The sequence below is a fragment of the Protobothrops mucrosquamatus genome, unplaced genomic scaffold (assembly GCF_001527695.2).
Source record: "Protobothrops mucrosquamatus isolate PMUCROS unplaced genomic scaffold, P.Mucros_1.0 scaffold84, whole genome shotgun sequence".
NCBI classification, from domain to species: Eukaryota; Metazoa; Chordata; class Lepidosauria; order Squamata; family Viperidae; genus Protobothrops; species Protobothrops mucrosquamatus.
Genome location: NW_015386461.1, coordinates 475159 through 499848, shown reverse-complemented (window position 1 = coordinate 499848; position 24690 = coordinate 475159). Strand labels below are relative to the sequence as shown.

Genomic DNA, 24690 nt, shown 5'->3' with positions numbered 1-24690 from the left:
TTTTTTTACATATTTCACCTACTTATGTAGAATAATATTTTGTGGAGTTAGGGATATTAATAGTAGTTTACTTTTAGTTGAATAGTATCCTGGGATTAGGTTTGGGAAGTCCGGGGGGTGGGGGGTGGGGGATGGGGTTTTTAATAGCATTGTGATGTACTTGTGATGTGTTCTTTTTTATGATGAAAATAATAAAAAATTTATACTTGCAAAAAAAATCTTGAGCCACCATCAGGATCGAACTCCTGGCTGTGGGCAGAATTTGCCTGCAATACTGCATCTAACCACTGTGCTACCAGGGCTCTCAAAACATGGGAAGATTCTCATTTTATCAAATAACATAATGGTAAATGTTACTGTGCAATAATAAAATCCAGTAATTTCATCCTCAAAAATGGCTAACTTTGTATTTCGTTTTTATTAGGATTACTTCTTAGACAATGAATAATTTAATGCGATAGAAAATCATGCTTGCAGCTTACCTATCACCATCGTAGGATGTTATAGGAAGATTTAAATTGGATGCCAGGATTGTGGTATAATGATTCAAACCAAAATAGTCGTATGTGCCTTTAATTCTTTGCTTTTCACTTTCAGTAAATTCAGGGAGCCTGCATCATATATAACAAAAATATACATGGAAATAGAAAAATAAGTTTTTACATGATACATTTATTACAAAGGACTGACAAGGTTATATATTACTATATCAGCTGGACTCTGTGATTTATAACGTAGCATAAATTCTGATGTAGGTACTTTGTGGTCTCAAAAGGGTAAAAGGAGGGCACTGAAAACTGATCTTCTATCGAGAACATTTCCACAGAGGATGTTCTTAGGTAATTCAGAATCTGGTCTGAACATGCCCAGTTTCATGAATAGAACCAGGAACTGAGTTGATTTACTGCTGGTTTTGCTGTAGTGTAGGGGTTTTCAAACGTGGCCCTTTTATGACTTGTGGACTTCAACTCCCAGAATTCCTCAGCCAGCGTGCCTGGCTGAGGAATTCTGGGAGTTAAAGTCCACAAGTCATAAAAGGGCCAAGTTTGAAGACCCCTGCTGTAGTAGAAACGAACCGGCAGCAACACTAGCTTTCTCTTGGAAGTACTGTGGCTCCACAAATTTCATGAGCATTTAGTATCTAAGGAGATTCTCAGTCATCTTGGTCAGCGGCCCCCAACCTTTTGGGCACCAGGGACCGGTTCGGTGGAGAGAGGTTTTTCTGCGGACCGGAGGGGTCCTGGTTTCACGTACTGCCTCCATTCCACGGATGGGGCTTCACTTTCTATCATGCGGCAGCCCGGTATGAGTTGGGGACCCCTGATCTAGATCATGCTTCTCTCAAAGATACTTTTTCAAAAGGCAAGTAGACTATGACTTTTTCTTCTTATTTCTTCTTTTTTTTTTCTTAAGGAAAAAAAAAAAACCCATAATCCAGCTGCCTTTTGAAAAAGCATCTTTGAGATGAATGTTTACTTTTCTGCTAGCAAGAATCCTCTCCTCACATCATTTCATTTCACCTCATCCCACCTCACCCCCAACTCCCAGCATCTTTCTCCCACTCTCTTGTCCCTCATAGCTTTTTGAGGTCACCAGAAAAGAGGACACCGTGATAGTTGGCTGAGGAAGCCAGCTTGGTTGTTCCAAGGAGACTCCTCACCACCATTCAGAAACATGCAGAAAGATCTTCAGCCCACCCATTTCCCACACTGTAGTTGATACAATTGGTCATCGTAAGAATGGCTGTTTCATTTTTAACAGCTGACACTTGGATTTCCTTTTCCTTCCCTCTCCCATTCCTTTTCCTTTTATGAGGAAAGCGATGGTCTATTTGATTTATTTTTATAGGCTACCCTGAGAACTTCTTCAGCTGAAAAATATGCTGTGAATTCTGAATCACTTACCGTGATTTTCCAATGCTTCTTTCTTGTATCCTCTTTTTCATCAGATCGCTATAATCCCCGGTTTTGAAAATGGGATGAGCAAACCAACCAGCAAAAAACTGTGGCAGGAGATCACAAGAAATCAAGGGTGACACACACATTAACCAACGTATTTGCAAAAAACAGCTCTTCAAACCATCTCTTCCCAGATGCCCACTGAGTCCGCACACTGTGACTCAAAAGTTCACAATCCAAGTACATTTCATAATCCAAGTGCAGATTAGATACTAAAACCTACTGAATACACACACTATTTTACTGTTGATTTTGTTTAATTAGAAGAACACCTCCTTTTTGGCTTTAAAACCAAGCAAATTACTACTATAGGCCTGACTGGGAGTGCATGATAGAGTTTACATCAGGGGTGTCCAACTTGGCAACTTTAAGACCTGGCTGGGGAATTCTGGGAGTTGAAATCCACGAGTCTTACAGTTGCCAAGGTTGGACACCCCTGGTTTATAACATTATTTAATTTATGAAATGGTGGACCTTCTCAACATTGTGTCCTGATTACCGATAGCTTGTATCTCATCTCCTCCTTAGCTAATATAATTTGTGATCAAACCAGATGGAAGCTGTGGTCCACCAACAACTGAGGGTCCAAGACTGGGGGGTGGGGGGGGAAGTGTCTCATTGTTACAGATACCGTATTACCTGAACGTATCTCTCAGCAGCCTCATAATCCTCCTGTTTGTGAGGGTTCTTTGGTTCAGCCCACTCGATACTGATGGACAGTGAGATCAATCCTTTTTGTCTGGGACGGTAGGTCTCATTGTAGAGGTGCCACGCTTCTGCATGTGCCTTGATCAAATTGTGCCCCACAATGTAAGGAGCGCTGCCTGGTCTTCCAGATATGCCTGAGAAAACAGTGACATGGGAATGGGATACCCTGCAGCTACAGGAATACCGATAGCTATATTTTAATCATAGCTTTTAATCTATTTGCATTTCTACAAGGAGATATCCTCTTAAAACGTGCATTTCCCCCCCCCTTCTTTCAGTATATTAGACCAGTGGTTCTCAACCTTTTTAATGCCGCGACCCCAACCGGTCGTAAGTCAAGGACTAAACCGGTCGTAAGTCGAGGACTAAACCGGTCGTAAGTCGAGGACTACCCAACCGGTCGTAAGTCGAGGACTTTCCCTGCCCGGGAGCGCCGCACATGCGTGGTTCCGCCCCCTGTGCTGGCCGAGGTGTAGCTGGCAAGCGGCAGAGACGGAGCAGGCCGACCACCAGCTGGCCCAGCCCAAGGGAGGTAAGGCACCCGCCGGAAAAGGGAAAAAAATGGCGGACAAAAAAATGGCAGACAAAAAAAAATGGCAGACAGCCTTGCTTGGTGACCCCCATGAAATGGTCGATCGACCCCAAATGGGGTCCCGACCCACAGGTTGAGAACCACTGTATTAGACTAAAGTGGTGACAGATGTCCATTTTATTGCTTTGATTATTGTAGCACTGACTTAAAGATCATAAAATTTAAAGGAGATTCTAAAGAAATAATCCCCTTATTCAAAAAAAAAATTAAATCACAATTAAATATTATACATATTATATCATATTTTATTTCTGACACGTACATCAGTTTCTGGCCGGTGTGAATCCTCACCCCCCCCCCCATGGTTAACTAAAAACTCTAAGCTGAAGTTTTCCCGCAACTCATTTCAACGTTTGCCTTAAAACAGGGGTATCAAACTGCCAGCCCACGGGCCGGATGTGTCACATGGAAGCCGCGCCCACCCCATTGCCGGCAATGGCAAAACAGTGCCGATACGTCGCGCGATGTCACGTGACGTCGCAAGTTTGACATGTCTGCCTTAAAGTCATACTTCCCTATGCCCCAATATAAGTTGCTGAGAATAGCTTGTGTTTCTTAAAGAGCAGCAGACTTCCAAAACACATGCAGTTGAAGTTTATCATGGCCCATTGGCTTAAGAGGAAGAACTAGGAAAACCTGAATAGGCTTATATATGGCTTATAATGATCTCTTACAGACTCTGCTCTTCCTGTAGAAATCTATTGGGTAATGTTTTCTGTGACTTTCTCAGACATTCTAACAAGATTGATTAACAAACCCAAGAGACAATTCAGAACTTGTTCATCTAAGAACAGATTTGCTACTCAGTTTTTTTCAAAGCTACTAGCTTCATTAATTTCTTCCTCTAATTACTCCTGTTCAGGAATACTGGGTTAAGGGTGAGGAATCCGCGAATCCCTCACAATTGGTCCTGAATGATTGAAGTGGCCGAAATGTATAATTCAGCAACACTCGAAAGGCTTTAAAGGTTCCCTATCTTTACATTAGACCAGGGGTAGGCAACCTCGGCTCTTTTATGGCTCGTGGACTTCAACTCCCAGAATTCCTGAGTCAGCATAGCTGACTCAGGAATTCTGGGAGTTGAAGTCCACGAGTCATAAAAGAGCCAAGGTTGCCTACCCCTGCGTTAGACTAAACCTGGAATTTTAGGTTCTCTGTCAGCTGCAAAACTACCCACTCCTGGATCAATGGAGATCTTAACAATATCCTCTCATTTTCTAAAGTATTCCTCCCACAAACAAGAAGAATTGGCAAAAGGCCTTACCTGGTGCAGACACCCCGTAGCCATGGCCAAGGTTGGCAATGACATAAGGCTCATTTAAAGTTATCCAAAATTTCACCTTGTCTCCCAATCTTTGAAAAATGAGGTTTGCGTAGTCTTTAAACCTCTGAACGATGGTGTCATTTTCCCACCCTCCAATATTTTGGAGGGCCTGAGGGAGATCCCAGTGGTACAGGGTGATCTAGAGTTGAAGACATGCATTTGCAAAAGTCTATCATTTTTGCTCAATTAACCGGTTATCTCTGTAGTGGCAAGCGGTAAATTTATTACTTTGGGAGAAATTGTTTATTAAACTCTTCTACAAAACCACAGCCAAGTCATGGGGTACAAATATATAATGCTTGAGTCAACAAATGTGAAATGCTTCCATGCTGAAACCTTTGTACTGTCAATTAAGAGACATTTTGCATGCCATTATACTGTATTTGGCTTGTTACTCTTTCTAGAGTCTCAACATCTTTTTTACATCCTGGTGACCAAAACTGGATGCAGTATTCCAAGTGTGGCCTTACCAAGACATTGTAAAGTGGTATTATTAGTTCACGTGATCTTGATTCTATCCCTCTGTTAATGCAGCCCAGCACTGTGTTGGCCTTTTTGGCAGCTGCAGCACACTGCTGGCTCATATTTAAGTGATTGTCCACAAGGACTCCAAGGTCCCTCTCACAGTTGCTATGTTCTTGTGAGATTGTATACCCAACCTTCTTCTGACTATTGTATACCAACCTTGACTATAGATAGTCCTTGACTGACGTTATAATAACACTGAAAACAATGACCTACAACTGTTCCTCACACTTACAATTGCTGGCAGCATCTCCACGGTCACACGATCTAAATTTGGGTGCTTGGCAATTGGCATATATTTACAATGATCCCAGCATCCTAGAATCACGTGATCACCATTTTTGACCTTCCCAGCTGGCTTCCAACAACCAAAGCCAATGGGGGGAAGCCAGGTTCACTTAATGGCCGTGTGATTCATCTAACAACTGCAGTGATTCGCTGACAACCATGGCAAAAAATAAAAAGGTCATAAAATTGGGCACAATTCACTTAACAACCCCCTTCCCTTAGCAATGGAGATTCTGCTCCCAATTGTGGCTGTAAGTCAAGAACTACCTGTATATAGCAAATTATCAACCTGAAAGGTAACATCTTATATTCCCCTTTCCAAATATACGCTGCAGATTGTAAGGAATCTCGCCCTGTTTTTACCTGAGGTTGGATATTTGCTGCCAGAAGTGCATCCACAAGTCTTTCATAGTATTTCAGGCCAGCTTCGTTGATGTGCTTGGTGGTCCCATCTGGGAGAATGCGAGGCCAGGAGATTGAAAAACGATAATGGGTCACCTTGATATCTTTCAGAGCAGCCACATCTGCCTCTATTTTGTGGTAGCTGTCACAAGCTATATCTCCATTGTCATCACTGTCAATTTTCAAAGGCGTGTGAGCAAACTGGTCCCAAATACTGAGGCCTTTTCCATCTTCTCTCCAAGCTCCTTCAATCTTTAAAGAAAGGGAAGTTATTTATCTCGGGTTTATTACATCTTCCCTGCAAGGCAATAATCATACATATGCATCCAATTTGATCCTCATCAAAAGAGTGTAAATTTGAATGGAGAGAATGAAAAAGACAGAGACTCTTTAGGGTCGAATTTGAACCCAGCTTTGGCCAACCCTAGACTAATACTTAGATCATGCTGGCTCTCACTTCAATGACTCACTGCTAAGTACAAAATTAGCAGTATGATTATATTGACTATTAAAAAAAAAGAGAGAGAGAGTTTAAGAACTGGCAATGTTGCATGTCTCCCTTCCTCTCCCTTTTTTTCTGGTGTTTGAGTAAATTTGTCAAAAGAAGAATTCCTGTTAATCTTATAAGCTTCATTTGGTCGAATAAGCATGTTTCTTTATTATGGGATTTGAATGATCATTAAAGCGGTAATTCGCCATCATCAAGATAAATGCTAATTTAGAAAAAAGAATTCTCCAGACATTCTAGAACAGTGATGGCAAAACTTTTAGAGACCGAGTGCCCAAAAACTGCCCTGGGCCCACCCCTGCTCCATCCCTCACCTCACTCCAGCCCGCCTCCTGCCCACCCGCCCGCAGGGCCACCCACCACCTCCACGGCCCACCGCAGATTGCCCAGGTGACCTTGCAGCGCCATGTTGGCCATGCCCTCCACCTGCACCCCGCAGCATCATCTGCACACGACGGGGCGCAAGAGTGGAGTCTTGTCCCCACTGCCCAGCTGCCATGTCCTTGGCTGCGCTGCTCCGCATGGGCCGCATCCAGGGGCGACTCTGCTCTGGGGGGACTGCTGGTGAAGAGGGGGCCATGGGGGAGGCGGGGCTGGGGCAATGGCACATGTGTCCACAGAGAGGCCTCTAAGTGCCACCTCTGGCACACGTGCCATAGGTTCGCCACCACTGTTCTAGAACCAGCATCAGGTCACGTGCATGAGTTAGACCAATTACCGCCCGGGAGAAGCTTATCTCTACCACATAGTTCATGAATTTCTCAACCAGTCCCACTCTCAGAGTGAGTCGATACTGAAATTCCCCAGCACGACCAGATGGGGAATCCAATCCCTGTCAAGTTATCAAATCCAGCAGCTCAGATAAGGACAGTGCTGGCCAGCACGTTAGGTGGTAAACAAGCAGTACCACTAGCAAAGCGGAGCATCTGATCATAGCCAAGAGGATCATTGCTCTATTCTGGCCCTTCCTTAGATTTATAGCTTCTGAAACAGGAATATCTCCAAATTGGGCTACAGTTGTATGTACAAGTCTGTTTGCACTTCCTTTCCACATAGCAGAGGATTACGGTCTTATTATAACAAGACTTGACATTTAGTAATAGCAGCCTGAGCCCAAGTCTCCCAGCAATCTGGCATCCAAAAATTCAAGTAAGTCTTGAAAGTGACTGTATCCAGTGGTGGGATTCAAATATGTGAACAGACGGTTTTGTGTGGATGCTGCTTCCGGAATTCCTTCTGGGCCTGGGCAACAAAAAATTAGCTACTGGTTCTGCCGAACTGGTGCAAACTGGCTGAATCCCACCACTGACTATATTGCCTTCCGCCAGTCTCATTCCTTTGCCGTACTCTCCAGTTCCTCTTCACCCTTCCAACCCCAGGCTGTAATCTCCCACGCTTCTCCCACTCCAAGCCTTCTCCATGGTAGTCTGGTTGGTGAGTCCCCTAATTTTCCACTACCACTACTAGATACAGGCATTCTAGCTATCTAGCCAGTGGCTATTCAGGCCAGATCTAACAAATCTCCCAACAAATGTCACAATGTTCTTAATAAAGTTCTATATCAAGGCATGTTTTTTTTTTAACCTGATATGCTGCCGTGGCCACACTCCAATAGAAATTCTTGCGAAATTCTCCATAAAGGAACTCATCTTCTTTTGGCAGCGGGTATCCATTGTTACGTATGATTTCTGAATAATATATAGCAGACTCCTTTGGGGTTCTAGGCCTGTGTGGATCTTCAAAGTCAACCTGGTGTAGGCCAAATCTTGGCTCGTAACCTTGTAGCCATTCAAAATTATCCATAAGTGACCAAGCAAAAAACCCACGAAGATTTACTCCATCCAGTTTGTAGGCTAAAAAAAAAAAATAGAAAATCAAAAGACTGATTTTGTATTGGATATATTTACTATAATGTTAAAAAAGAAAATAAACTTAGGAAACGAGAAAAGGAGTTGATGATTCACTCATGTTGACTTATGTGTAAGGATACGTAGCATTCTTGGGAACAGCTAGAAGTAAATTGTCCTTCAGCCCACAGTCTTATGTACATTTACCTGAAATTTCAAGGGATTTACTCCCAGATTTCAAGACCCATGACCTTAAGAATACAAATTTCAGCACACACAAATGCAGCCTTTCTGAACTTGGTGCTTCAGACATGCTGGATCTACAACTCTCAGAACTGCCGGCCAGAACTTTAGTTGAATAAGGCTTGTTGTTGTTAGTTGCGAAGTTGTGTCCGACCCATCACGACCCCATGGACAACGTTCTTCCAGGCCTTTTTGTCCTCTACCATCTTCTGGAGTCCATTTAAGCTCACGCCTACTGCTTCAGTGACTCCATCCAGCCACCTCATTCTCTGTCTCCCTCTTCTTCTATTGCCCTCAATCTTTCTCAGCATTAGGCTCTTCTCCAGTGAATCCTCCCTTCTCATTAGGTGGCCAAACTACTTGAGTTTCAACTTCAGAATCTGGCCTTCTAAAGAGCAGTCAGGATTGATCTCCTCTGGGACTGACCGGTTTGATCGCCTTGCAGTCCAGGGGACTCGCAGGAGTCTACAATCCTACATGTTTTTCTCTGGGAGGAAATCCCTTTGAACTCTGAAGAAACAACCTCATTTGCAGGCAAAATCTCATAGAATACATGAGAAATTTCCTCTAAGAAAGCATGACTAAAACTTAGTGGTCATTCCGGAAAACAATGATTTTTCAGATGTAAAAGTAATTGAAAAGTTAATTCAGACTTAGTGCATTTAAAATGATGACTGGTACAATCCTGCATAATTTTATTCTGAATTCCTAAAGGGTCAATAGCATTTACTGTCAGGAATGCATGCTTAGGTTTGCACGCTTGATTTCATTAACTTTAAATGTAGTCATTCTTAATTTATATTTTTATCTAACGGTGCAATACCAAGGATATTTTGCCAGTGGTAAATTCCACTGAGCCCTATGTACTTTGCTCCCTTTCAACATTATTTAAAGCTTGGATTAATTTAGTTGAGTAATAAGATGACTATAATCAACGGGTCAAATTTGGCTGTACTCTTTTTTTCTTTAGGTTTTTCTAATAAGACAAAATTAAATCGATACCTAGCGTAAAGCAAAGCAAAGCAGTCTCTAGATTATTTACAAGAATGACTCTGGGCTTCTGTTCATTTCTTGGAAAAGGGCAAAGGTGAGCTGAATTAGTGCAATTAGTACTCAAGATTCCCTCTTGGAACTTAGATGTTCCATCTTGGCAACCAGATGGTCAAAATGGCCACAATAAGTCTAAATTTTCCAAGGACGTCCAACAACCCCTGAACCCCAAAAATATATCCATGCTTCCTATCTGCAAGCAGATATTAAATTGCTATCATTAAGCTTCATCAAGAGTCGTTGGAAGTTGGGCAGCAGATACATTTCATAAATTATGATTTTCATTACCTTTCAAAGCTTCATCAATGTAGGTTTTATAATAAAATATCCTTTTGGTATCATCCACATCCGACTTAGCTTTTATTCCAATTCCATTTTTGGTAATGTAAATAGGTGGATTGCCATATTCCTCCTTGATCCAGTTCAGGAGCCTCCGAAGTCCCCATGGCACGGCTGGCTTACTGGCCAGGGCTGTACCTGGCCATGATAAATCTTTCTTCAGGACTCTTTCTTGGTCAAGTTCATAAGAAGATAATTTCAACTTGGTGGTTTTGTGCTCTATAAAGCTGGCGGTATCATAATTTAAGCAGAAGACATCTGCTGTGCCCCGGATAAATTGTTTCTCTTCTTCAGTGAGAACCGGAAGCCGAGAGACTGGCAAATTCTGTAAGTCAGTCCTGTTTCCCACTGTCCATTTCATGGCACTTGGATAATCGCCATTTTTAAAAATTGGATGTGCAAACCATCCTGCAGTGAACTGCAGGAAACGATCCGCTGCTTTTACGTTGAGGGAATTTTTCCGTGCCTTCGGTTCAACCCAGTCAACATTGAGGCTTATGGAAATTACACCTTTCTGGCTTTTCCTATACTTCTGGTCATATGTATGATATACCTTGGCATGAGCCTTCAGTATTGTATGACCAACCTTATAGAGGGCATCACCTGGATTGTCTCCTACATTTGGAGGATGGACTCCTGTGTCATAGCCAAGCCATGAAATTGTGACAGGTTCATTGAAAGTAATCCAGAACTTAACCCTATCTCCAAAAGTCTGAAAACAGAAGTCGGCATAACTATTAAACAGTTCAATCAGATCAGGGTTTTCCCACCCACCCATATCTTGAAGAGCTTGAGGCAGATCCCAATGGTATAAAGTGACCATTGGTGTAATATTTACAGCCAGTAAACCATTAATCAATCGGTTGTAATAATCAACACCATGACTATTTATAGACTGGATTCTGCCATCTGAAAAAATTCGAGACCATGAGAAGGAGAAATGGTAACTGTTCACCTTTAAAGCTCTCAATAAATAAAGATCTTCATCTACTTTATTGTAGCTGTCACAAGCTACATCTCCAGTGTTATTGTTCTTAATTTTTCCTGACGTATGAGTAAAGTTATCCCATATGCTAGGACCTTTTCCATCTGCATCCCAGCCTCCTTCAATCTGATAGGCAGAAGTGGAAACGCCCCACAGAAAATCTTTTGGGAAAGTGTCATAAAAATACATGTCTCTTTCAAAATTAGTCTGACCAGAAAACTTTTCCCAAACTATTTTTGCTTTTGAAGGGACTTCAGAGGCTGACAAATTAGGCAACTTTGAAAACATGGAAAAATCCTTTCTGAATGGCTGGGTATGTTTTATCATGCTTGCATTAGGAAATCCATTATTTTCAATCACAGAAGAGAAGAAATATGCAGATTTTCTTGGCGTCCTTTGTCTATCGGCATCTTCAAAATTCACGTTATGGAGGCCAAATTTTTGACTATAACCTGACATGCCTTCGAAGCCATCAATCAGTGATCGGGCAATATATGCCCGAACATCCACAGCATCTTCTTTTACAGCTGTTGAGCAAAGAACAAACAATTTATTTAGATTTTCATTCAGTCCTATAAAATACACAGAATAACCACAAATTTATTCTGCTTTCATCTACACTGTACAAAGTGATGTGAATATGTGCAGGCCCTAGATGGTCTCTCAGTAGGATCAGAACCTACCAGGCATGGAAGATCAGGTCCACATACGAAGGTCCAATTCAACTGATTTATTGCTAAACAGCCTATGCACAGAAATCTTTTCAAGTAACAGCACCTGCTTGGAGTTACATAAGGTCCATGGAATTCAAGGAGGGTTGGTCTTAGTTCACTTGTGGCTACATAAGGATTCTAGACTGATCCCTCTTCTAACTCCGCTCCCAGGTTCTGCCACTCCTTCCCCTACAGAACCAACACTATATTCAATTTTATTTAGTTTGAAATGCAATTACTCCTCTGTTAAAAATTATACTTTGGTATCAGGTTTTGGAAATGTTCTGGGATTGTACACAAGACTTTGGGGGAACTGCAGCCAGCCCTTTTTGTTGTATATCTTTGATATACAAGACATAAAAAGGTGATATGGTAGTAAACCTCTTAATTCAACAAGCGAAGCTAAAAACATTATAATTGATTGTATCATATATAACTCACAGCTGGACAAGTAAACTAACATTTTAAAAAGCTTCATGATCAAATAAAGCCTTTTGACTGTTACATCGACAGTCTCTGATTCACCTGGATGCATAAATATCCACTAATGCTGTAGTGACCAGATGACCAGAGATGCTTCTCTTATCAAGGATTTCATTGCAAGGGGCCAGGCATTCCAGCATTACCCATCAAGCATCACTGAGCCTCCTGTCACCTATGAGACTATGCATGAGAAATGCCTTTGAGTGTATCAATGGATTGGCTTTCCCAGTGATGGCTGACAATTCTTTGTGCCACCTGAAGCTTAGTAGTAGACTCCCAAGCCAGTGCCACCCACCTTTCATGGTTTTGCATTAGAAGGCAAACAGTAGATTTGTATGTTTTAAGCCAGGATAAATAACAGGCCAAAATGAAGCCTTGAAGGAATGCTTCTCTCTGGGACAGCTCTAGGAAGTGAAGTAACTCTCCATTTCTGGACAATGGGTTTAGAACTTGATCAAACTGGTTATTTCACTAGCCTGGAACAATGTTCTGAGCAGAAGACATTTCCACCAAAGTGTAAAAGTCAAGTAAAGTGCCCAGCCTTGATACTTTCAATTGGAGGCAATGAGGCACTCTCTTGAAGAAGGCCAGAGCAGTGATTGAAAACAAGTCACTCTAGAACAGAGGTCCCCAACCTTTTGGGCACCAGGGACCGGTTCCGTGGAGAGAGGTTTTTCCACGGACCAGAGGGGGTGTGGTTTTGTATGCTGCCTGCATCTCGTGGATGGGGCTTTGCTTGTTTGTGCAGACTGGTTGCTGGCATGCTGTGGACCGGTACTGGTCCACAGACCGGGGGTTGGGGACCCCTGCTCTAGAAAGTGAAGTAATAGCCCTTGGCAGTTTTATAGGAAAAGCCTTTGTAACTGGAACCACACTCTGTATATGTTTTAATGCTTTGGCTCCTGAAAGCATGGGAGATATGAAATGACATTCGATCATTTCTACATCTGTTTTGAGGGTATGTGAAATTGATTAAGACAGAATAGGTGGGTTAAACCTAGCAGACGTTTAGTGCATTTATTAAGAAGAGAAAAAAATCATGCCACCTAAAATGGTTACATTGCCAACGGGTTTCAGCAGAATGATCTTTGAGGCTGTAGGGACTACACGTCTTCTCTGATCTTTGGGTTACTCAAGAAGATGTGCAAATTTTACCTAATTAGATAAACAATATGTGGGACACTAACAACTAGCATATGGTGAAAGAGCCAAATATTCACCAAGCTCTCAGAAGCTCAACAGGAAATCCTTCTGTACCTTTTAAGGCCTCATTGATATAAAGACGATAGTAATCCACCCTGGCGGTATCATTAATCAAATCGGCTCCATCATCAATAGGTGCACCATTTGCCGCGATGTAAATGGGGATATTGGTCTTTGTATATTCTTCAGACACAAATTGCAGCAATCTCCTTAACCCCCAGGGCACAACATACAGCCAAGGTGCAGCTGTTGTTGGCCAAGAAGGATCCACGTCACGGGAAAAGCCTCCAATAGTCTCATAATCTGAAGTACAGGTTTGGTTAGCCAAGGGACCAACAAGCCTAGAAGTATAATGAGAAAGGCCAAAGAAGTCAGCTGTTCCTCGCACCATCTTCTTCTCCTCACTGGTAAAAGTGGGGAGCTTGGCAATGTTGGCAGAGCACTGCTTAATTGTCTCCTCGATCTGGGATTTCAGGATCTCTGGATAATCACCATTAACAAATATTGGGTGAGCAAACCAACCCAACATGAATTGTAAGTAACGCTCGGCTGCTTTCAAATCCTGGGGAGATCCGGGATTTCGGGGTTCAGCCCAGTCAGAGTTCAATACTATGCCAACCTTCCCTTGCTGTTGGGGACGATACTGCGTGTTGTAAACATGCCAAGTTCGAGCATGTGCCTTGAGGATGATGTGAGCCACCTGTTGGAAAAGAGAAACATATGATAAATTCAGTAGACATTACTCCACTGAGTATTTTATTAGAAGTTACAAATTCAGGTGCTAGTGTCACTGGCAAGAAGGGATCCGAAAAAATGTTAATCCAGGTGATATTATATCAGCAGGTTCTATTGTTCATCTACTGAGGCTCCTGATTTAGCCTTGACTAACCATACTCTGAGAAGAAAAATCTAAGGATTTTCTCAGCCCATTTTTTTTAGGGCTTCAGCACAGAGACAGGACCCTCCATAGCAAGCAGCTGGATTACAATAGGCCAAACGGGGTTTAAGAGTTTGGCTCTTTCCATTCCAGATACATTTGGAAGGTTCTGAGGGTGTTCTGGAGACCATGAAGGAGAAATTGGCACCATGTGCAACCCACTGGTTGCCCACTTCTCTCTTCAATGCCTAGCAGTTTGATCTTCACCTTCAAGACTTGGATTTCTCGTTCTTCTTTTCAGATTTTTAAATAGGTGATGTAAATCAATTCAAGCCTCCGATTAAGTAGCAAATAACAACGACCTCTTGTTCGTCTTCAACCTTTAAGTTAGGGCAAATATTATTGCTTCTGGTACCTGATAGGATGCTATGCCTGGACTGATGATTCCTGGAGGATGCTGTCCTGTACCATAGCCAGCATAGCTGATGACCCAGGGTTCATGGAAGGTAATCCAGAGTTTGACGCGATCTCCAAAAGTGGCAAAGCAGAAAGCGGCATAGTTTGCAAAAGCGTCAATGATGCTTTCATTCTGCCAGCCACCAAAGTCCTGCAGCACTTGAGGAAGGTCCCAGTGGAACAAGGTCACCATGGGTTCAACGCCAGAATCCAGCAAGCTGTCAATGAGCTTGTTGTAGTAACTCACTCCTTGAGGGTTCAGGCTGCTCTTGTCTCCATTGGCAAAAATCCTAGGCCACGATATAGAAAATTTGTAGATCTTGGGATAAAGGCCCCTAAGCAGATAAACATCATATTCAACCTTGCGGTAACTATCAGAGGCTACGTTGGCGGTTTGATTCTTATGGATTTGGCCTTGATATCCATATCGATCCCAGATACTCTCTCCTTTCCCATCTTCTGCCCAGGCTCCTTCAACCTTAAAGGATGCTGTTGATGTACCCCAGAGGAAACCACTAGGAAAAGTATCTATCAAAAAAGAGTCTCTTTCCAGCTCAGTTTGGTTAGCAAATTTTTCCCAAATCTTTTGATAGCTTGAAAATGGAGTCACAGCACGGGTGGAGTCTTCCTTCTGCTTGGATGGAATAGCTGGATCCTCGTGGGAGCTTTAAAAGAAACATGACTATATCAATAACTGCACTTTTTATAATGATTCATTCAAATGAATTCATTCAAATCATTCAAGTTTTGGAAAGTAATTTCAAAATATAGATTATGTTATGCAAAATTGTTGTGAAAACCATATTTGTTGTGAGAATCATCCGGGGTTTAGGACAAGAACAATCTTTAGTATATAGACTTTCATAAAATATACCACAAATAAAGAAATTGAAAGCAAATGTTGAATTGTTGCTGTGATACCTCAATGCAAACTCTACCCTTTTGTACACCCATATATGCAAGGGGTGAAATTTGTCCCCAACAGTATGATGCATGTTGGTCATTCTGATGACTAGTCTAGATTTCTCTCTATAAATCAGACTAACATGTAGAAAGTCTGCTGGCCCAATAAAATACCTCTTCATTGGTAAGAGAGATGTTTATATTATAAAGTTCAAACTATATTGGCTTATATTTTGTTTGCACATGGGAATGTGTTCACGAGCATGTGTATGTGTATTTATGCGTACAGATAAACATACACACAGACACAGACACATAATAAAAAGAAACCTACATCTGAATCTGAATCTGAAGACCTCCAAAGATTTTGATCTTCAGCTCCAGGGCTTCAAGAGAGCTGATACAGCCCATCTGAAAAGTAACAATGTCGGTGATGCATACACCAGATTGGGAAGGAGAGCACCACCAACATGCTGTTGATGAAAGTAGCTATTTCAGAACTGGGCAAAATGTCAGCAATCTCTTTTCTTGATCTGGTTAATATAGGGAAGCCATTTTATGAGAGCAGTATGAATAACAGCTCATCAGGGTTTTGAGAGCAGATAGTGTTTAACAGACAGACGGTTATCAGATAGTCAAACAATACACAGCAATGAGTTGTAAGACTGACTTCTCGTGGTCTGATAACCCAGGGGTACTTTAGGAGAAAAGCAGAGGGCTGTAGTCAAAATTTTGGGGAAAGAGCTATGGCTTTAAGAGTAGGGTTATCCTCCTCCCAATTCCTAGCTGAATCCCAGGGTTCCTTATTTATAAAGCAGCCAGACTATCCTCACAATACGAAGTTAAGAATAGCTGTAACATATTTAGGCAATATAGTGTTTGCCATCTCTTGAACTGCCAGATTGCTCTTCCAAAACATTTTAAGTTTAGAACAGTTGGGCTAAAACTACAACGGCCACTTATATAGCGCTCCTAAAGTCACAAACACAGTTTTTGTCAAGCACGGGATTTCTCAAGTTAATACGAAATATAGTTTTGATTTACTGCACTAGCATTATAAGTGCTGACCAAAATGTTTGCACTTACAAAATATTTATTATAAGAGGCATATAAAGACTGCGGGGAAAAAGCATGCACTTTATTTAATCACACACAAGGATAAAAATTAATATTTCATACCTTCCTTTTGGAATGGCTAAGTTCTCTAAGAAGGAATTCACATCATAGCCTTTCACCTGTGCTTCGGCTTCATATATGGTTGGAAAATAGAGAACAGAATCAATGCAATAAATAGGTAAGCAAGAATAAGTAAGAACTTTTAGTTTGACTACTGGTCCTTCTTAGGCATATCAGCTCTTTAGCAAGAGTGGTCTAAAACATTCTGCTATGTGCAATATCCTCCATCACACCCAAGAGAAATTACTTAATTTGCAGCTCTTAAAAAAGGTTATCCTCTAATATGATGTTATTGCTTTCAACCACAAGCCTCCATTTAATTTCCCCCTTCCCACTGAAATAAATAGCATTCCCATTTGCAGTAGTGCAGGAGGAAATTTTTCCTTGCTTCCTAATCCATATGTAGCTAAGCCACACAAAACCACCACTTGTCCTTCCCACGCAAGAAACATACCACTGAAAATGGAAGCCATTGTTGTAGGTAGGTTTTCTCGAACAGAAGAACATTCAGAGAAGTGTAGAGTGAAGAGTAGAACATCCTTATCTTGTATGAGATGCTGAAACCAAAACATACAGTATTAAGTTATGACATGTGTTAGCCTTGAGTGAGTCAAGATCATCCTGGAGAAAATCTGTGTGGTTGCTAGGAATTGAATGACTTGACAATCAATCAATCAATCAATCAATCAAATCTTACGTAAGGGAGAATTAGTCCCTGTAAAAAAGGCAACATTGCTTCTCCTGAGAGCTATAGAAAGATTTAAATACTGGTGATTAATGATACATGAATAAAACTCTCCATCAGCATCCTTCCTCACCTTGAGTTTTCCTGCTATGTTTGATCAAAATCCTCAGACAGCACATTAGAATGGACCTTAATTGAAAAAAGCCTTCCCATTTAGACCAAGGGCAATATTAAAGACTCATTCTCATGCACGCTTAAAAAAACATAGGTAGTCTAAACTGAAATGGATATTGATCAAAAGGAAAGATTTGGAGGCTAGAATATCAGAATATACATACTGGATTTATTACCTACTTAGACGAAGGCTACAGTTTTCTATTCCATTGAGCAGACCCAATAAACATAGATCTTATTTGCAAATAAATACACTGACCGGTGTGCAAGATTCAGGCAAATTTCCTGGCTTGTTTCTGAGGGAACATTGTGTACAATTAATTGTAGTGTATCTGCTTTGGAGATGAACAGCCAGCTTAGCATCAAAGTGCACTCACTTTTATTCAGGGGAACTTAGTTAAGGTTTCCCCAGACAAGCAACGTATCACACCCAGATGTGTTCGCTTACAGAACCTTAGGAGAGAGGTTGATAATTCAACACATCTGAAAAGCTCTAAATTGAGGAAGGCTGCTTCAGAGGCATGCAGAAAGTTTGCATCATCATCATCATCATCATCATAATAATAATAATAATAATAATAGTAATAATAATAGTAATAGTAATAATAATAATGAAGTTGGAAGGGACCTTGGAGGTCATCTAGTCCACTGGTTAATTGTTCTAACTGTCAGGAAGTTTCTCCTTAGTTCTAAGTTGCTTCTCTCCTTGGTTAGTTTCCATCCGTTGCTTCTTGTCCTGCCTTCAGGCGCTTTGGAGAATAGCTTGATTCCCTCTTCTTTGTGGCAGCCCCTGAGATATTGGCAATCCCTGAGATATCACCAAGGCCATTCAAGAGATGGTTCGCAAAATACCACAAAGTAAATTGGTGCAGTTGATCTGAATTACCTTGATTTCACTTAGCATCTTTTCAATACTTGCTTCCTTCTTACAGTTGTACCATAAGCTGAGAGACAGAAAATCTACGGAGGCCTAAAATGAAACAGAACCTTGTTATGAAGAGGCCATAAATATCTGCAATCATTTCTGCAGCTATACCTCTGGAAGAACATTCATCAGGATAATCAGGGGTATCTGCCAAGGGAGGTGCCCACAGGATCAAAATAGGAGGCATGACTACATGCGTGATGTGTTTGACACACATAGATTCTGATGCTGTTGACTGTTGATCCACACATTCCCCCCTCAATGCTCCTTTTATATTATACTTTGGAACTAAGTTTATTTTTAAAATACCCATTTATACTTGATGGCTGGTCTGAAGGCAAATGACAGCATTGTACAAAGAGAATGAATTATGAAGCAGAATTATTTTAGTGTGGCGATGCCTGATTTTCAGATTTTAAAGATGCATTATCTACTCTTGCACGCTAAGGCAAATCTAAGGAAAAAACCCCAAAAACGATTACCCCTGAAATTACATAAAACACAAAAATCTCAAAGATCTATTCCCACCTTACATCCTCCAAATGTAAAGGTGAAAAAAATACTGTAAAAGCAGAGAAATCACCGTTTGCAAATCTTGATTAAAATATGTAAAATTATGTATGCATGCAGCAAAGTACAGTAGCAAACTGATTCATTTTCTTCTAAAGCATAGGATATTAACTTTATTTTATTTATTAACTTGAAGACTTGCCATTTTTTTAAAACAGCAGAAGCTTTATTATTTAAATACTTAAATATTCAGTGCAATTTAGTAACAAGAACACAAAGTTTTGCCACTAGGAAGTAGAGAAGACATCACAGAACAAGTGAGAGAAGTACATGGACATAAATACTACACCCCCAGCAGTCAAGTTCCATTTGAAGGGGGGTCTTTGCTAGGAAGATACACAATAGTTGTGGTTATGCTGAATCTAGATATAGGCCAGTGATGGCGAACCTATGGCACGGGTGCCAGAGGCGGCACTCAGAGCCCTCTTTGTGGGCATGCGTGCCGTCGTCCCAGTCCTAGGTCTTCAGCTGGGTTTTATAAAACTTTTTCGCTTTAGGCCTCCATCGTTGTGTGCAAAAAAAAAAAGGTTCACTCAATCAGTCAATTTCAACTTCTCGCGGGGAAAAAAAAGATCTTGCAAAGTTGGAATTGATTGATTGAACTTTTTAGTCCCACCCAGTCTGCCGTTACCACGTCCACCCAATGGGCCACACCCAGCCAATGGGCCACACCCAGCCAATGGGCCATGCCCACCCGGCACCCAACAATGCATAAGTGGGTTTTGGGTTGCAGTTTGGGCACTCGGTCTCTAAAAGGTTCGCCATCACTGATATAAGTCTTGCCACCCCCTAACATTATTTGTATGGGATATAATTTTCAGCTGTGAAGACAGGGATCAGTTGCAGTTCCCCCTGGAGGCCAAAAAAGTCACATGCATTCAGTTAGATGACTTATTGATAATCCCCACGTTTTCTTATATAGAAGACAATAGTTGGAAAAAAATTGAATGAAGATCAATTCTGAAGATATTCTGAATATTCTGAGAATATTAAAGTCTTGTTGGATTCATCTGATCCAGCATCTTGTTTTCTAAAATAGCATACTTGCAGATTTAGGAAGATTGCTCAGCTAACCTGAATGTTTGGAAAAGTCCTCTTCTGTTCCCCAAAGGCCAGACTTCAAAGGTTGGAATTCCCGTAGTGTCATTATAACTAATGGCCTTTTCATGGGATTATTTCTATACATGGGTCATATTCCCTTTTGAGATTAGCTAGGCTACTGGCCATTGTAACTAATTGCTGTGAATTCCATAAAGGCAACAGGTACAGAACAAAATGTTTTGTGCTATATTCTTTTCCAACAGGGTCTTCAGCTTGGCAGATGTTGGACAATCTCAAACAGGCTACAAGAACTGCTAATGGGTGGTGTTTGCTTTGGGCAATTCTGTGTCGTATGTTTTGTAAGTTAGAATTCTTTCCCCCCCCCCAGCTATAAATTGGAGATAATCTGATTCCAAGAAAATTAAACACATTACCCAAACTGAAGATATGAATGATTCTGGAAGAACCAGCTGATTATCACTAAAGTCCAAGGAAATGGATACTTTTCCACCTGAAAAATTAGGAAAAAAATACCCTGTTATCAGAATCCAAGGAGAAAAACGTATGGAAAGAAAGAACCAGTATTTAAGCAATTAGGAGTCTTCAGTTAGTCTTGAGGATTGGGCAGCACTAGAGGATGAATGAATGGATGAATGGATGGATGGATGAATGGATGGATGAATGAATAAATGAATAAATGAATAAATGAATAAATGAATGAATGAATGAATGATTACAGAACTAGTGAATTATTCAAAAACTAGCAGGATGTGTGCTTGCATCTGTGCCTGTGGTGCGTAGGGAGTGGGATAGGAAATGGGAATACCCGCGTGGCTTTGATGGATTTGAGATAATGATGGGAGAAAACAAAACAGCTTATATTTAAGAAAGGCAAGATATTAAATAGCAAAGGAGGAACGAATTATTTTGGAGGCAGTAGCTTAGGTAAAAATGGAAGGAGATTTCACCCACAACCGTGTAAGTGGTGAGAAACCTGGGCCAGCATTCCCATCAAATGGAAGGCTCACATTTTCACATAGCAAAGTTGACTTGGCAAAAGAGCAAAGAAAAATGAGGGAGCTGACAGAGGAATCAAAGCTTCACACCTGATTGACGGGATGGCCACTAGGTGGTCCATTGGTCCAGGATCCACCAGAAGTTAAAATTGGCAAGTGCAATGAGAAACTCAGTCTTAGAACATCCACAGTACACAGCTGGATAGAGGATAGTAGTAGTATTTACGAAGAAAAGAGGCAGAGAAAAGACAGAAAGCATGGATGTACACTGAACTCTTGGAACTTGATGAGGTCATCTAGAAAGAATATATATCTAGAAATATATATATATATCTAGAAATGCAGGTCTTGGCGTATTTGGGTCTTTTCCCGTGTAAGATTGAGAGTATCTTGGCGACGTTTCGACGAGGTCCCACTCGTCATCTTCAGGCTGGGGTCTTCGGCTTCGTGCTTGTGCAAGCAAAGTGTGAGCACGAAGCCGAAGACCCCAGCCTGAAGATGACGAGTGGGACCTCGTCGAAATGTCGCCAAGATACTCTCAATCTTACAAGGGAAAAGACCCAAATACGCCAAGACCTGCATACCTGTACCCGTGAAAATCTACGAAAACAAATATCTAGAAATATATATATATTTCTGTGTATATATATACACACATACATACATACATACACACACAGAGTACAAAAAATTTCTGATAAGAGGAAGTTTCAGCTGGACTGAGAATATGATCTGGGGATAGGTTCCCCCCCCCATTTTGGCAATCCAGATGAGCATTTCCTTGACTTTCTGCATTTGGGAGTAAGGGAACTGCTATTTACTCCAGTTGGAGTTATGTCCCCCTCCCCCCCATATAAAGTACATATTAAAACTTTAATATAATTGAGTTAATGGAAGGAATAATGATTTAGGCAATTTTCCATGTTCCCTAATTCAATTCATTTCCCCCCCACCCCCACCCCTATTTGCGGATGAAAAATCTTGCATTCATGCCAATATCACGATATAAATTATCTCCCAGAAATCTAAAGCAGGCAGGAAGAATACATCAAGGAGAGTGGTCAGTTTCACTAAAGACAAATGCTAGGGAAAATAAAATGTGGTCTGTTGTGGGAATAAGAATGCAGATAAGAAGGCAGGAATTCAACTGAGTTGAGATGATAGGATTCTCTTTGAAATGCTCACCCTTTACTTTTAAGACTACTCTGCTAGTCTTAAAAGACACCACCTTCTGATACTTCCTATGTGGTATTAACTTACGAGAGCACTGCACTCACTTATTCTATATGCTCCAATCTCTAAAATTCATGTTGTCCAAAGTTGCAATTCATTCATTCATTCATTCATTCATTCATTCACTCACTCATTCATTCATTCATTCATTCCTTTACCTTCAAATGAATATTTTTCATGGTAGATTTTATAAGCTTTTTGATGTGCTGAAACCAGAATTTGTAGAGGAAAGACTTTCGGATCCTCAGGAGGCAATTCCTTGATAATTTCAGGCAAATGGCTGAAAGTGATCCAGGTGTCCACTAATTCACCAAAAGTCCTAAACGAAAAGTCTGCATATTCAGCAAAAAGATTGACAAAAGTGGTAGATCCAGGCTGGGTGCCTAAAGATTTCGGTAAACCATGTTGATGCAGAATCACAATCGGTTTAAGATCCGCAGATCTGAGAGTTCTGAGAAGTTGTCGGTAGCATTCCACGTTTGTCTTGTTGGGCTTTCGAGCCTTCATTTCTGGAAGGATACGAGACCATGGCAAGGCCACCTTAAAATGTGTCACACCACTTGCACGGAGTTTGGCAAAGTGCGACGACAAAGAAGCGAGTGACTGTTGATGGCAAAGACAATCTAGCTGTGCCTCTACTGCAGAATGAAATGTAGATTCTCCCATACATCTTTGGAAATTTAATGTATTAATTAATTCAACAGAAAGAGGCCCTGCTATATAAATATGCCCTTGACCATGGCCGAATTTCCAGTCTTCTCCAGAGCAAGAAAAAGGAAAGAGAAAAACTAAACATATTTTATAAACTAGCTCCATGTCTTTTGAAGATGCAGCACAAGGACTCATGCCGCCTTTATATTAGATCAGAGATCATAAAATTTAACATTTAACTTTTATAATTGCTAAGATAACAAAGGTGCCCAACTGTGGTGTACTACGATAACACCATGAAAGGTTTAATTCTCTGAATGTCTTTGATTAAAGATAGGAAGTAAGCATTAAGAATGCAGCTTAGTTTGCAGAACTTATTACTTATTAATGTACAGCAAGTCCATAGGTCACCAGCCATCCAAATGGAGTCACGGCAGATGTTGCAAAGATAACAGCCAACAATGCCAGTGTAACTTTTGTGGGATGTACTCGGTACATTCATAGTAACATCCCTAAGTATTTCATCCAAATTGTGCTTCAAAGAATCAGAAGATGACTATCCCAAAGGTGCTTTTTCACGAGGCAACTGGACTTTGTTTTTTCTTTGAAGACCTTTCGCTTCTCATCCAAGAAGCTTCTTCAGCTCTGACTGGGTGGTGGGGAAATGGATTTATACTCCTTACAGACAGCTGGTCATTTGCATTTTTTTAGAGAGTTGTTGAGGCCACCTGGAGGTTTAGCTGTGTCCTCAGGGTCATCTGAGTAGTGCAAATGGATGTGGAGCCTTCTTGGAACTGCTGAAAGGACTGTGTTGTAGACTGGAGATGGATGATGCTGTATCCCTCCCCTTCTGTTGAGAGGGCTCTCAATTTCGACATAGATGGCCTCTTTGACCCCTTTCAAACCAGTGGTCCTCTGTCCAAAATGTGGACGTTGCTGTCTTCGAAAGAGTGGCCTTCGTCTTTTAAATGCAGATAGACTGCTGAATCTTGTCCTGTTGGGTTTGTTCTCCTATGTTGTGCCATGCGTTTATGAAGTGGTTGTCAAAAAGAAAAAGAAACAAGTCTAGTTGTGAAAAAGCACCTTTCGGATAACTACGACCTGGATAACTGAGAATCTCCATAGACAGAAGAGGGCTAGAATCAATACAGAGGATTCAACATCTGGTTATCTCATCTGGATTCTAAAACACACAGAAAACTATGACCTTTCCCATAACATGGTATTTTCAATACTAAAAATCCACTTTGACAAAAAACAAAACAAAAAAACCCACACACCTTGAGATTTTCTGGAGAAAAAAATGCGCCATGTGTGAGAACCAAAACTATCCTTGTAGCATGGGCCAACCTGGATTATCAGGATCACGTACCTTTTTTAAAAATTAGATTCCATTTACATCTTAATCAGTGTTTGTGTGTGTGAATTTCTTTCCATTTGATCAAGACTAAATAACAAAATTAGCCTATTCCTAAATTATCGTAATATTGGAGCATCACAACTGTGAAATTCAATTTTAAATTGATGTTTAAGACTAATGATCCAGCTAGATCAACATGCAGGGATGTGCAAAAGTCTATAAAAATTGAATAAATAAAATAAAACAGGAATATAAGGCTTTGACCATGAAACCCCTGAACTTAAGAGGGCCCTTTTTCAGCATTCTGAGATCGGATGAACAACACACACGCTTTGAGAACTTTGTCTCCCCAAACATAAAACAAAATCTGGCTGTTTTTAGTTTAACAATGTGTTTTATCTTAGTAATTCCAACCTGAAAATGTTATTCCAAGTGTGAAGCAATGTATTTTCCAT

The 24690-nt window shown here is 40.9% G+C and overlaps 1 protein-coding gene across 1 annotated transcript in view; it reads right to left on the bottom strand.

Moving 5' to 3' along the window:
- Nucleotides 1–22890, bottom strand: part of LCT (lactase) — a 28857-nt gene extending 5967 nt beyond the window's left edge. Inside the window, exons 1-14 of the mRNA XM_015812432.1 lie at nt 22383–22890; nt 20410–20486; nt 18326–18409; nt 17035–17137; nt 15739–15877; nt 14461–15166; nt 13223–13868; nt 9734–11296; nt 7890–8158; nt 5759–6049; nt 4523–4721; nt 2598–2800; nt 1905–2002; nt 483–611 (exon numbers count right to left, since the gene is read on the bottom strand). Of these exons, the coding sequence (XP_015667918.1) occupies nt 483–611; nt 1905–2002; nt 2598–2800; nt 4523–4721; nt 5759–6049; nt 7890–8158; nt 9734–11296; nt 13223–13868; nt 14461–15166; nt 15739–15877; nt 17035–17137; nt 18326–18409; nt 20410–20486; nt 22383–22890 (5015 nt within the window). The remainder of the gene's footprint in view (nt 1–482; nt 612–1904; nt 2003–2597; nt 2801–4522; nt 4722–5758; nt 6050–7889; nt 8159–9733; nt 11297–13222; nt 13869–14460; nt 15167–15738; nt 15878–17034; nt 17138–18325; nt 18410–20409; nt 20487–22382) is intronic.
- Between the last annotated feature and the right edge of the window lie 1800 nt (nt 22891–24690).